Source organism: Aotus nancymaae, unplaced genomic scaffold (assembly GCF_030222135.1).
Source record: "Aotus nancymaae isolate 86718 unplaced genomic scaffold, 86718_ANA_hifiasm-v0.15.2.pri h1tg000079l, whole genome shotgun sequence".
In the NCBI taxonomy this organism is placed as follows: domain Eukaryota; kingdom Metazoa; phylum Chordata; class Mammalia; order Primates; family Aotidae; genus Aotus; species Aotus nancymaae.
In genome coordinates, this window is record NW_026988494.1 from 19,770,183 (window position 1) to 19,784,980 (window position 14,798).

Below are 14,798 nucleotides of genomic sequence, written 5' to 3' on the forward strand. Positions count from 1 at the left end.
AGGTGTGGAGGTGACAGTCATCCAGGCTGAGGTGTGGAGGTGACAGTCATCCAGCATGAGGTTGGAGGTGATAGTCATCTAGGCTGAGGTGTGGAGGTGACAGTCATCCAGGCTTAGGTTGGAGGTGACATTCATCCAGCAAGAGATGTGGAGGTGACAGTCATCTAGGCTGAGGTGTGGAGGTGACAGTCATCCAGCATGAGGTTGGAGGTGACAGTCATCCAGCATGAGGTATGGTAGTGACAGTCATCTAGGCTGAGGTGTGGAGGTGACAGTCATCCAGCATGAGGTTGGAGGTGACAGTCATCTAGGCTGAGGTGTGGAGGTGACAGTCATCCAGCATGAGGTGTGGAGATGACAGTCATCCAGCATGAGTTTGGAGGTGTCAGTCATCCAGGCTGAGGTGTGGAGGTGACAGTCATCCTGCATGAGGTGTGGAGGTGACAGTCATCCAGCATGAGGTGTGGAGGTGACAGTCATCCAGCATGAGGTTGGAGGTGACAGTCATCTAGCAGGAGGTGTGGAGGTGACAGTCATCCAGGCTGAGGTGTGGAGGTGACAGTCATCCAGCATGAAGTTGGAGGTAGTGGTCAGGGTAGCTTTAACCGTACAGGAAAGGCTGGGATTAGGGGCAACTCCCTGGAGTCTCTGCTTCTGGCCCCTCCCTTTCTCTACCTGCCCTTCCTGTCTTTCTTGTAGCCCTGCTGAGAGTTTATTTATTCTACATCTCATTGTGAGTTGCCCCTCCACTCACCCTTATGCCCCTAATTACTTGGGTGTCAGTTGACTGTTCTCCTTTTTGAAACTCTTGCCTTCCATGAAATCAGCATCTCTTGATTTGCCTCCAGCTCAAGATCCCTTCTTTTCTGGCCTCCATTGAATAAATGGCGACCCAGAGCTGTCCTGACTTCTTTCCTCCTCTTCATTCTCATCCCCAACCCAGGGATCCTCACTGAGTTATGTGGCTTTCCATAGCCTCCAGTGTCAACCATGCCAAGTTTTGTGTCTTTAGTCCAGACCTCTTTCCTGAACTTCAGGCTTGCGGACCCTTCTGCCTTTTCAACATCCCCCCTTTCTTTGACATCTAATAGACATTTCAAATTTAACAAGTCAAAAATGGAATGGTCCATTCCATTCTGCCTCTCTTCTTTCCTTCCAAATTTTTCCTTTTTTGTGAAATGATATTTCCATCCACTTGATACTCAGGCCAAAAATCCAAGAGGTTTTTTTGATTTATCTGTCTCCTCTCACTCAAAATATAAGCAATCCTACTGGCTTTATCTCTAAATTATATGCAGAATGGGCTCACTTTTTGCCCTCTCTGCAGTCACCACCCCACCCAAGCCTCCACTAGCTTACTGCTACTGAGACAGCCTGTGACTGGTCTCCTTCCTGCCTCCTACCCTCAGATACACCCTCACTTCCATGTGTCAGTGAATGAGGTCATGTGCCTACCTCCTTAATGCTCTCCAGCACTTTGCATTTTAGAATAAAATCTGAAGTTCTTACCTGTCCCCCAGGTTCCCCTGACTGGCCCTCTGACTTCCTCTAAGAAGCTCTGGCAACCGTACCCTTCCTTTTGACTAGGAATGTGCCAAGCTCATGGGTGTCTCAGAACCTTTGTGCTTGCTCTTCCTCTTGCTTGGAATTCTCTTACCTTTTGTGTGTGTGTGTGTGCTCCATTCCTGCCCGTCATTTTAGTCATTCTACTTCAACTTGATGTCACCTCCTTGGAAAGGCCCTCCCTCATTCCTTGGTCATCCTCTCTTTTTTTTTTTTTTTGAGACAGAGTCTTGCTCTGTTGCCCAGGATGGCGTACAGTGGCACAATCTCAGCTCACTGCAACCTCCACCTCCTGGGTTCAAGTGATTCTTCTGCCTCAGCCTCCTGAGTAGCTGGGATTACAGGTGTGCCACCACTCTTGGCTAATTTTTGTATTTTTAGTAGAGATGGGTTTTGCTGTGTTGGCCAGGCTGGTCTTGAACTCCTGACCTCCAGTGATACACCTGCCTCAGCCTCCCAAAGTGTTGGGGTTATAGGCGTGAACCACCACACGCAGCCAGTCATTCTCTTAAATTCCCTTATTTTTCTTTCTTTAAATTATTTATTTATTTATCTTGAAACAGAGCCTTGCTCTGTTGCCCAGGCTGGAGTGCAATGGGATGATCTTGGCACTCTGCAACTTCTGCCTCCTGGACTGGATTCAAGCCGTTCTCCTGCCTCAGCCTCCCGAGTAGCTGGGATTACAGGTGTGCGCCACAACTCCCGGCTTACTTTTGTAATTTTAGTAGAGACAGAGTTTTGCCATGTTGACAAAGCTGGTCTCTAACTCCTGGCCTCCAGTGATCCGGCCACCTTGGCCTCCCAAAGTGTTGGGATTACAGGTGTGAGCCACCATGCCAGACCTTATTTATGTATGTATGTATGTATGTACGTATGTATGTACGTATGTATGTGTTTACTGTCAGTCTTACTCTCACTAGAGTGAAAGCTGCAGGAGAGGGACAATTCTTTCTTTCCTGCACACCGCTGGATTTTACGGCCTGGCATGTAGTCGATATGAAAGTATTTGTTGACCAGCTGCTAATGCAGGGACTCAGGTTCTGCTCCTGGAGGGGTGGGTGTGGTTGGGTGTGTGCCTGTGTGTGTGTGTGTGTACATATGCGGTTGAGTTTGCACAGGACCAGAGTGGGCTCCTTTTAGCCTGCCATGGTGGACCTGTGGCTCCAGCTGGAAGGACCCAGGTGAGACAGCAGGGCTTTTTCTGGCCCTCCATCCCTCAGATTCTTGCACTGCTGCATTGGGTGGGCAAGTGGGAGAGGCACAAAATGTAAGCAATTATGCAGTTCAAAATTTGTCATCATTCAGTTGAAGAAATGAGACCCAGAGAGGGAGAAAGATTTACCTGGGGTCTTCTTCAGCTTGGAGAAGCAGAGACAGAATTAGGACCCACGTTCTTTAACTGCCAGTTACGTAGTAGAGCTCCACATCTTGGCACAGGGGCCCAGGGTGGGCTCAGGGACAGACATTGTGGCTACAAATGGGATGAGGGGCAGTTTCCTCGGGGGCAGAAAGGGCGGTTAAAACGCTTGGGTTCCGGCCGGGTGCAGTAGCTCACTGCTGTAATCCCAGCACTTTGGGAGGCCGAGGTGGATGGATCACAAGGTCAGGAGATCGAGACCATCCTGGCTAACATGGTGAAACCCTGTCTCCACTAAAATAAAATAAATTAGCCGGGCATGGTGGCATGCACCCGTAGTCCCAGTTACTCTGGGGGGCTGAGGCAGGGGAGTTGCTTGAACCTGGGAAGTGGAGGTTGCAGTGAGCTGAGGTCGCACCATTGCACTCCAGCTTGGCAACAGAGCAAGACACTGTCTCAAAAAAATGCAAAACAAACAAACAAACAAAAAATCGCCTGGGTCCCCATTGGCTGGGAAGCTTTACAGGATGGTGAGCTTCTCCTTTCTGCCCACGGGCTCATTTGCGATTGGAAAGTCTACCTGAAAGATCCTCTCTGTTGGGAGGTGGCAGAGGGGGATGAAACAGTTGGGCAGCCTGCTTAGGTGACAGTAGCTGGCCACAGACCACCCTCTGTGAAGGGTGGGTTTGCTAAATTGTGTGCTGGGTGAGGTGTGTGTGTGTTTGGGGTGTGGGCCAAGGGCAGCTCCACCCCTCCCCTAAGCACTGGTTCTCTATCTTTGGAAGGTGGCATCAGAATTGCAGGGAGCTTGTGAAATCTGGATGCCCGAGTACCAGCCACAGAGCTCCTGACTCAGTGGGGCCTGTGAGTCACAAGCGCACCAGAGGTCAAGCGCCTTTCTCTAAACCAGTGACTTCCCTCCGAGTGCATTGCGTGCCACTGCCAGAATGCGAGATGGGGCCAAGGAATACGTATTTTTTAAAAGTTTGTTGGATTCTAATGTGTTAGAAAAATTCAGAACTAATGTAGGTGTTATCATTTAGGATAAATTTAGATAGGTATTGAAAAATTTCAAAGGTGAATCAATAAGGAATTAAACACATTCATTATTTAGGAATTAAGGGATTTAGGCTGAGTTTGGTGGCTCATGCCTGTAATCCCAGCACTTTGGGAGGCCAAGGCGGGTGGATCACTTGAGGCCAGGAGTTTGAGACTATCCTGACCAACATGGCAAAACCCCGTCTCTACTTAAAAAATACACACACACAAAAATAGCCAGGTGTGGTGGCAGGCACCTGTAATCCCAGCTACTTGGGCGACTGAGGCAGGAGAATCACTTGAACCCGGGAGGCGGAGGCTGCACTGAGCTGAGATGGTGCCACTGGACTCCAGCATGGGCAACAGAGAGAAACTCTGTCTCAAACAAAAAAAAAAAAAAAAAAAAAAAAGAAGAATAATTAAGGGATCTAAAGAAAAAATTAATTAAACATTAGTAGAGATGGTGCTGTTAATGTGGCCAAAACGAGATAGGGAACAGAAATTAGGTAAACACAGCTCGATATAAAAGTCAAATAAATATTTAAAGAACATGAGTTTAAAGAGCGCTCCTATGCCTTCCTGCAGAGCGTGGGGGGTTCCACTGTCTGGAATCACAGCCTAGTGGGGCAGATGGGCTCTTGGCTGAGGGCAGCACCCCAGGAATTAACAGGAGAGGCTGGGCTGGGTGCGGCTGGGGCAGGGCAGCTGGGGAGGCTGAGCTGCAGCCCTTTCTGGTTGTGCAGCTCCCAGCTGGCCAGCCCCTCTGCTGCTGGCTGTGCTCCCCTACTGGCTGCACTCCCTGGGCCTGGCCCTCACCCAGGGAGGAGGAGAGGCGGAGATAAGAAGAAGCCAGAGAGTGTCCCCTGGGGCCTGGAGTGGGGGCAGGGCGCTGGGAAGATGACTTAACTGAGGTTTTGGAGAAGGCCAAGTGTGGTTAAATCCCGCCTCCCTCTCCCTTGGGCAGCTGTTTACCATTTACTCCTTGGCCATCAAGGCTGCTCTCGGCAGGCCTGGGAGACCCACTGGGGCGGAGCTGGAGCATGTGTTGATTTCAGGCTCTCCAGGGCCAGCCCAGGCCTGGGATAAATTTCTAGCTCCCAGGTCCCTCTCAGGTCTTGTGTGGTCTCAGCTGTTAGTGCAGGGATTCGGGCAGGGAGATGGAGGGGGCTGAGTTTCCTGAATCCCCATTCCCCGCCCTTTGCATGTTTTAGTTCAGGGGCTGTAGCCTCAGTGCCAGGCGAGAATTGTGAGGGGTCTTGGCAGGTGAAGTTTGTATTTAGAATCCTCCACCTCCTTCTTCCCAATGGGGACTCACCTTCCAGACAGGAGGGCCAGGAGCCTTAGGTAGATGGCAGGGCAGGGGCTGTCTCTGAAGGGGTATGCATCTGGCTATCCTGCTGCAAATGACAGTGGCTGGCCCTGTGCCAAGCCCTGACCTAGCCATCTCCCTCGTGATGAAAATGCAGCACAGGCTGCCTCTTTGGCGAGGTGCTTGGCAGAGTCTCAGAGCCCAGGCCCTCTCCTGGGGGCCTTTCTCTCATCATCCAGCCCACTCGAATCCGGTTCCTGCCGGGAGGATCAGAGGGGGCATCTTCCTGGTAACCAGGTAGGAGCTGCGTTTCTTGATTTTTTGTTTCCTAGGAAATTTACCAAGTTTTGGCCCAGGAGTTTACATGTCCTGCCTCTAGCAAAAGCTTTCACTATTTAAGCTCCAAATGGAAGTCACGGAGGCTATAATTACACCAGCACTAGCTCAGGAACCTGCTGAGAGGAGTGGGAACGCAGCACCTGGGGAACCTGGAGGCAGCCACAGGCCTAAATTAGCTGTCTTTCCCCTTGCAGTTGCTAACCTCCTCTCTGGGGTCCCTCCTGTTGTCTCTCCTCCACCTTGGCGCCAGGCCACTCCACTCCTCCAGCCAGCAGAGCAGCCTCTGACAGGTGCATCCCACCACTGGCCTGGGAGAACTTGTCCCTTAGAGACAGTGTCCCCACAATAGTCCTTGTGTTGACAGGCATTCTGGGGTCCTTCTGGCCTGGGAAGAATGTTTTGGTAGCAGCTCAAGGAATGGCCCGAGAGGCCACTCAACCCGACGTGGCTGAAGGCCCCTGTCTTGGCTGTGTCCACACAGCCATGTCCAGTCTTGACTTCCATGTCCAGTCGCATTGAATTGCTTGCAGTTCCTCCTGGTGGTTGCCCCATGCTCCTCTGCATGGGATCCTTTTTCTGCTGTCTTCGCTTCCTCTGAGTCCTCCTGTAGGTTTTAGCAGAGATGTCAGTGTTTCCAGGACCCCCCAGAATCTTAACAGGATGCTTTTCTCTCTGCACCCTAACTTCCCTGACACAGAACTCAACATCAGCATGGTTACTCCCCTGTCCCTAGCTGTGTCTCAGGCAGGGTTGCAGCCTCAGTGTCTGGGGAAGTGCCTGGCACATAGTAGGTCCTCAATAAAGATATATTAATGGATTGAATAGGAAAACAAACCTTGATTCTCTTTCTGCCTTAATTTCCCTTAGCTTCCTTTTTTTTTTTTTTTTTTTTTTTTTTTAGTAAAAGGCTTATTTTTTAAGAGTGGCTTTAGGTTCATAGCAAAATTGAGACGAAGGTACAGAGTTCTTGTCTACCCCGTACTCCTCCCCAGGCACAGCCTCCCCCACTGTCAGCATCCCTCCACAGAGGGATGCATTTGTTACAGTTCTTGAGCCTACATTGACACATCATTATCAGGCAAAGCCTGATACAATGTACAACTCTTGGTGTTGTACCTTCCGTGGGTTTGGACAAACATCTAATGGTGTCCAGAGCAGTTTCAATGCCCTAAAAATCCTCTATGCTCTGCCTCTTCCTCCCCGACTCCCCATTGACTCCTGGCAGCCACTGATCTCACTGTTTTCCCTTTTTCAGAGTGTCATACTGTTAGAATCACAGGGTGTGATGTGTTTCCTTTCATGTAAGTTTTCTCTACGTCCTTTCATGACTTGATAGCTTATTTCCTTTTATCACAGAATAAGATTCCATTGTCTGGATGTACCCTCCCTCTTTTATTTTTACAATAAGAAGAGAGGGCACTTTTCTCTTTTTGCCTTTAAAGGGCTATTGTTGGTCAGGCGCGGTGGCTCATACCTGTAATCCCAGCACTTTGGGAGGCCGAGGTGGGTGGATCACCTGAGATCATGAGTTTGAGACCAGTTGGCCAACATGGTGAAACCCTGTCTCTTCTAAAAATACAAAAATTAGCTGGGTGTGGTGGTAGGTGCCTTTAATTCCAGCTACTTAGGAGGCTGAGGCAGGGGAATTGCTTGAAACCAGGAGGCAGAGTTTGCAGTAAGCTGAGATCGTGCCATCACACTCCAGCCTGGGAAACAAGAGCAAAACTCCAACTCAAAAAAAAAAGGGGGCTGTTGTTGGCTAGACAAGATGTTAGGGTGAGTGGCTCTGTCTTCGTTGATCATCCCCCAAGTTTCAGGGCTGGGCCGGGCCCCACATGGTCCTGTATTGATCACAGTTGCCTACTCTGCATCATTTTGCTTGCTTACTGTTAGTCAACATTTTTTGAGCACTTACTGTAAAATACACACTGGCCTAAGTACATTTATTCCATCACCCCTTAAATACCTATTGCATAGCACCTGCGTGTCAAACACTGGCTCCTAGGACTGTAGCACTGAGCACAGCCCTGCCTTTCTGGAGCTTGTATTTGATAGAAACTAACAAATGAGTACGTGAGTACATACCATGCAGATGGCGATGAGTGGTGTGGGAAAAATAGGTCAGAGTAGGGGTTACATGGAAGGTGCATGGGGCATTGTTACTACGTGTGGGGAGGTAAGGAAGGACTCGCATATTAGGTAACATTTGAGCAGAGTCTTGAAGTAGATGAGGAGAGTGGTTGTATGGCTGTGGTCGGGAGGGAGAGACCTCCAGGCCAAGAGGACAGTAAGTGCAAAGGCCCTGAGGCCAGGCCATGACGGGGGTGTTCCAGGAAGAGCCAGGAGGCTGGGGTGGCTGGAATGGAGTGAAATGAGCCAGGAGAAAGGAATAGGAGATGAGGCCATATACAGCTGTGCTGGCTGATGGAAATATAATATGCATCATATATATAATTCTACGTTTGCTTGTAATCACAAAGAAAAAAGAAACAGGTGAAATTATTTTTATTACTACATTTGTTTAACATCATAGATTCCAAATATCCCTTTGATGTGTAATCAAAGTAAAAAATTATTAATGAGATACTTTACATTATCTTTTTCTTTTTCTTTTTTTCTGAGACAGAGTCTCCCTTTGTTGCCCCAGCTGGAGTGCAATGGTACCATCTTGGTTCCCTGTAACCTCTGCCTCCTGGGTTCAAGTGATTCTCCTGCCTCAGCCTCCTGTGTAGCTGGGTGTAGTCTACCACGTGTCACCACGCCCAGCTAATTTTTGTATTTTTAGTAGAGATGGGATTTTACCATGTTGGCCAGGCTGGCCTCGAACTCCTGACCTCAAGTGATCTGCTTGCCTTGGCCTCCCAAAGTGCTGGGATTATAGGTATGAGCCCCATGTCCAGCCTACATTATTTTTTTCTTACTATGTTTTCAAAATCTGGTGTGTGTTTCAAGGCCTTGTGTGAACATGTGAAATGCCCTAACCACATTTCAGGTTCCACGGCCGTGTGTGGCGAGTGGACAGCAGTTCAGACAGCACAAATTGTCCTGCTGTAGCAAATCGGACAGCACACACATAGCGCTGTGCAGGCCATGCTGAGGCCCCCGAAAGGAGCTGGGGAATCCATGGGGGGCTTTGGAGCCTGGGAGCAATGGCTCTTTGCCTTAGGTTCTAGAAGGTTCTTTCCAGCTGCTGTGATGAGAGAAGATTGTCATGAGGTGGGGTATGTGGGCACAGGGCAGAGCAGGAGGCTGGGGAAGAAGGCTCTTAACAGGCACAGTGTCAGTGGTTCAGACCCAGGTGGCAGCAGAGGCGGTGGTGAGAAGTGGCTGGATTCTGGCTGTGTTTCAAAGGTAGAGCTGCCAGGGTTTTGTGGCGTGTGAATGTGAGAGGAGTCAAGGAAGTGTCCGGAGTCTTGGCGTGGGCTGCTGGAAGGATGGGGTTGTTTCCAGCAGGATGAGGAAGACTGTCAGAGGTGGAGGGAATCCCCAGGTTTTGAGGGGAAATCGGGGTGTGAGTTTGGATGTTTTGGATGTGTTAGTGTGAGTTTCAGGTATTAGGCTTGCAGCAAGAGGTGTTGAGTTGGCAGGTGGACAGATGAGTCTGGGACTCAGGGCAGAGGTCTCGTCTGGGGGTATAAATCTGGGAGTTGGATGCGCAGTGATGATGTTTCAGGCCATGAGATGAGCCACGAGTTCCAGGGAACAGGTGCATGTAGAGAAAAGGAGGCTGAGCCCTGGGTATGGAAGATGGGGCCAGCAAAGCAGCCTGAGCAGGAGACTGGGGAGGCGGCAGGGAGCCCGGCAGAGAGTGGGAGGCACGGGAGAGGAATGCGCTGTGTCTAGTGCTGCTGATGGGCTGAGGAAGATGAGGCCGGTAGATTCCTGAGCATCCATCAGATGAGGCCAAACGCCAGGCTGAAGCGGGTGCAAGAGAGAACAGGAGGAGAGCAAGGGACAGCTGGCGTAGACAGCTCGATTGAGGGGTTTTGCTTTAAAGGGGAGCAGAAAAATGGGGTGGTAGCTTGAGATGGGTGTGTGGTCACAAGGACGTCTTTTTTAAATTGAAGATGGTGATGTAATATCTGATAGGAATGGTCTAGAAGACAGCAAAATTATGATATAAGGGAGAGAGAAAAAAATGAGCTAAGCTATCTCATTCATGCTCACAAAGACCCTATGTGGTAGGTACTGATTTGCAGATAGGGAAACTGAGGCAAAGGTTCAGCCGTTTGTCCCACGTCGCGCAGCCAGTGAGTATCAGGTCCAGGAGTTGAACGCTGATGTCTTGGCTTGTGTGCTGTTCTGCCTTTTGGTTTCCTGGCTGGAGTTGTGAGCTCTTCCAGCGTGGCCCCTCCTCTTGCACTTTTATATCCAACATGGCAGCCAGCAGAGGGCTGTGCAGAGGTGGGACCTGATCCGTCTTTAATGGGCAAGTGATTAGAACACTAGGAACTGTGTGCTGGAAGTGCTCAGTCACCTGGCCCACGTGAGAGGGACGTGTGGCCTCAGCCTCCCTCACCCCTAGTCTTGCCCACCACCTAGCTGGGCCTTGCATGGAGAGAGTGGTGCTCAGGAAATACTGGGAAGCATTTGGGGTGGATGAAGAATGGATGAGGAACGCTGATGGTTCTTGCTGGCATAACTGTGCTACTGGGTGTGACTCGGATACCTGTGCTGGGCAACCTTGGGCAGGCCCCTTGCCCACATGGTGCTTCAGTTTCCTTCTCTGTAAAATAACAAGGCTGGGTTAGGTGATCTCCCATCTGGCTCTCACCAGAATGTCTCGGGAGGGCCTGTGTGTGCTGTCTGCACCCAGGCTGCTGAAGATCGCATCGTGAGCATCATCTGACCCCAAGTGCCAGGGTCCTGCTGGTGGGTGCACAGGGGCCCCATCGTTGTATGGTCCTGAGCCAGTCACTTTATTTCCCATATTTGTAAACAGGGCCTTACACATCTAGTTGCTTGCCTTTTAGGCTTGCGATGAGTTTTATGTCCACCATTGCCCTCAATCGCCATGGTACAGCTCACCCTGCACCAGGCATTTCCTAGGCACTCCCTCAACCTGTCTATTAACTCCTTGAATCCTCACCACAGCTTTAGGAGGTAGGTCCTGTGAAGTGATCCCCATTTCACAGATGGGGAAACTGAGGCACAGAATGGGCATATGGTAGCATACTGAGTACTGGGAGATATCTCCCAGCGAGGGGGCAGCTGTGTCCTCCTCGTGCCTGTGCGGCCTCTGACCTGCAGTCTCGTTCCTTCTCCAGGGACAGGGGCAGACCCAGTGGTCAGCGCCAAGAGCAACCATTGCCTGGATGCTGCCAAGGCCTGCAACCTGAATGACAACTGCAAGAAGCTGCGCTCCTCCTACATCTCCATCTGCAACCGCGAGATCTCGCCCACCGAGCGCTGCAACCGCCGCAAGTGCCACAAGGCCCTGCGCCAGTTCTTCGACCGGGTGCCCAGCGAGTTCACCTACCGCATGCTCTTCTGCTCCTGCCAAGACCTGGCGTGCGCCGAGCGCCGCCGGCAAACCATCCTGCCCAGCTGCTCCTACGAGGACAAGGAGAAGCCCAACTGCCTGGACCTGCGTGGTGTGTGCCGGACTGACCACCTGTGCCGGTGAGCGCTGTGGCAGCCCTGGGGGTGCTGGCAGGAGGGGGCTCACATCACTGTGCTTTCCTTCCTCTGCATTCCTTGAGGTGCATTGAATTATGACCCTGAGTCCAGCAGAAAGGGTGTCAGAAAGGGCAAAACTGACTTGGACATGTGCAAAATGAATTGTCCATTTCATTCATTCATCCATCCATCTACTTCATTCATTCATTTGTTCATTCGTTCACTCAGAACAGGTTTATCTTATGCTTACTCTGTGCTCAGCTGCGGAAACCAAAATGAACAACCCACGGAGCTTGTAATTTAAAACCAAAGACTTCTAGAGCCTTGGAATAAGGGATCTTTGATTGCAGTGGCTCATGCCTATAATCTAAGTGACTCAGGAGACTGAAGCAGGAGGATCACTTGAGGCCAGGAGTTGAGACCAGCCTGTACAACATGGCAGGATTCAGTCTCTACCAAAATGAGGTAGAGACTGAAAGATGAAACAACTGGCAAGTTACAGAGAAAGTAGCCTGTTGAAGGTCGCATAGCCATACCTTTCAGAGGGGGATTCCAGCTAAACTGCTTGCTTTCCAGTATTATTTAGTGCTCCAGACTAAGATAGTGACTCTGGGTATGGAGAAAACTGGGTTATTTCAGAGGAGATTGAGAGGTAGCCTTGATAGGAGTAGGTGGCTGGCTGAAAGTCACCTGGGGATAGAACCCTGGTGTTAAGTGTTTCTGTTTTGTTTACTCCACGCCCTGTCCTGCATGTACACCCTGGCACGTGGTGAACATTCCATTAGGTTACTTGAATGGATAGATGGATGGTGTCTGGATGTTTCCTGGTTGAGTAACTCTAGGGAGATGGAGCCATTCAGTGGGGGTGGTATTGGGCATGCAGCATTTGATGGGGTTGGGGGACCACTGCCACCTTCACGGCAACACCTAGGGGGCACTTGGACTTGTGGATCTTGATCTCAGTAATGAGGCTGGAAAGAAGAGATGGGTTTGGGAGTTATTGGGTACTTTGTTGGTGATTAAAGCCACGGAAGTAAATGAGATGGCCTAGGAGGGGTTGGTAGAGCTCAGGAGGGTGTCTAGGCTGGAGATGCCTGCAGATTTGGGCATTCTGAGTGTTGAAGTGATAGGTGAAGTCTTGGAGTGGATGGTGGAGACAGAAATCTACTAGAAACACCAGTGCTTAAGGGAGGGGCAAAGGAAGTGGGATATGAGACTAGAAGAGAAGGGAGCTTCAGACGGAGGAGGTGACCGAGCTGTGGTGTCTCACAGAGTGTGTATACATGTGTGTGCATGCCTGTGTGCATGTTTGTGTGTGTGTGTGTGTGTGTGTGTGTGTGTGTGTGTGTGTGTGTGTGTGTGTGATGGAAGATGGGCCGCAGTGGGCCCACTCCTGGCAGGGAGGCAGAAGTAGAGACTTTGGGTACAAACCACCTTCTTCAGAAGGAAGCAGGGCCAGGGCCAGGGGCACAGAGAGACCGGAGATGGGGAGGGAGAGCTGGGGCCCTGTGCATGCACAAGGGGAAGCGCTTCTTTGGTTTGCAGAACAGGCACTCCTGGAGTTCAGAGAAGGGCCTGATCCCAGAGCTAGCTGCAGGGCTCAGGGAAAGCTCTGTGAAGAAGGTGGGTTTTTCTCTTTTGCTTACTTAAAAAAACACATCCTGTGGCCTATACAAACTGATGGAGGCGACTGAAGATGAAACTATGCACATAACAATGAGGAGGGCCAGCCTTAGAGAGGAGGAGGGAGCAGATGCGGCCACGCTGTGAGCTCTGAGCTTCCTGGTTGCAGGGATAAAGGGGAGGCTTGATGGGCCACGTAACTCCCCAAACAGGGTAGACGGGAGCATGATTTGAGACACATTCGCTTCTTGTTCTGAATGCTAAAATGACCTTGCGGGGCTGCGTCATACACAGCTGCGTGGAATGATGGAGCAGATGGGAACTGGGCCTCGAAGGAACTGGAAGAGACCATCATGAACCCAAGCCCAGGACCCAAGCACAGGAGTGGGCCAGGCTCACTCAAAAGCTGGAGGATTGCAGGGGGCTGGCAACGGGGCCAGGAATCAAGCCACTCAGGTGTCTGAACTACGCATCTTGGGCAGAGGAGTGGCTGGAACCCCACACCCACTTTATTAGTATCGCTTTAAGGAAGGATAGATAATAAGACAATGTAGTGCGCAGCTCCTATGGGGTCTGCGGACCTGAGATGAGTGAATTTGGAGCAGGGTGACTCGTGGCTTGCAGAATGTCTGTGTCTGTTGAAGGAACATTTTTTGTTTGTTTTGTTTTTTCTGGAGGTGGGAGAAGCTAGGAAACAGGAGAATCAAGTGATACACTTCACATGGTGGAACCAGAGAGGGCATTTAAACAGGACTAAGTATTGGGAGGGTCAGGACTGAGGAATCCCGGGAGCGGAGGGCTGACAGTTTCCGAGGTATGCTGAGCCAAGCAGATGAGCTCCGTGCACTGGGACATAAATGAAAACAGCGACTCCAGGACCCACAGACAGTGCTGCGTCTGGATTATTGAATTAGGTACATGGCTCACGTTAGGAGGCCTGGGGTCCTGAGTAGGAAATTTCTATTGCTCTGGGATGTGGCTGGGTGAGCTCCTGATCTTGACGCAGGGTGTTCTTCCAATCCATCTCCCCCATCTCCTATCAACACGCCCGTCTGCACGCAGATTTAAATGTGGTCCCGAAGAGGTAGGGAAGGAATGAGGGTGGAACCTGCATTAGAAAGAGTCTGGCAGGGGCATGGAGAAAGGTCCTTTAGGGAACTTTGCACATGATGGAGAGTTGAGGTTTAGGGTGGGGTGCATTGAGATGTGCATCCAGAGTGACAGAGACTGAGATACATGCAGACTGCAGGTGTGGAGGAGGTTGCTGTGGTGGTGCTGAGTCAGGGGACCTACCTTTACTCTTCACCTGTCTGGGGCTTCCTGCGTGGTCGTCGGTGGGCCGTTTCACTCCTCATGCCCTGGGGGTCTTTATCTATCAAATGAGGATGCTGAACTGAGTCATCTCTAGGGAACCCCCACGTCTTCTAAGTCTATGGTTCTGATTCTGTTAAAGCAGTTTTCCTTTCTGCCTTCTCTCTCTGCTCCTGCCCTCTTCACTGGAGGTTATTTTACTGGAGAGATGAGTTCTTGGTATAAGCCTCATCAGGGTGGATTGTGTGGGAGCAGGTATTTGAAGGGCCTTTCTCACCAGGCTCTTGCCTGGGCTGGGCCTGGAAGGAGAGGAGTGGCTTCTTTCCACACTCCTGCAGGCCTGACTTGCTGACCCAAGTGTCACTGTCCCCAGCATCCTCAAAAGTGCTCAGGTGTCCTATGGATGCCTGTTGTCAGCATCAGAGGTGACAGGTGGCTCAAGAGGGGCACCTGGAGAGCAGGAAACCTGGTTGTGGCTCTCAACTGTGCCTGGGAAGGGGTGCACTTCTTCCTTTCCCTGGTTTGACTTCCTCCAGGTTTCTGCCCTCCAGGATGGGGATTGCAGGTGGAAATCTTCATTTTGAAAATGGGAGAGCCCAATGCCGTGGTGTTTGCAGCAGGAATTGCAGAACCCCCAAA

At 50.7% G+C, this 14,798-nt stretch overlaps 1 protein-coding gene across 38 annotated transcripts in view; it reads left to right on the top strand.

Annotated features, from left to right (window-relative positions):
* GFRA2 (GDNF family receptor alpha 2) overlaps positions 1-14,798 on the top strand; it is a 410,970-nt gene that overhangs the window by 343,456 nt on the left and 52,716 nt on the right. For all 38 annotated transcript variants that reach the window (XM_064368864.1, XM_064368853.1, XM_064368852.1 and 35 more), the window contains one exon: positions 10,874-11,228. In XM_064368864.1, the coding sequence (XP_064224934.1) occupies positions 10,874-11,228 (355 nt within the window). The remainder of the gene's footprint in view (positions 1-10,873; positions 11,229-14,798) is intronic.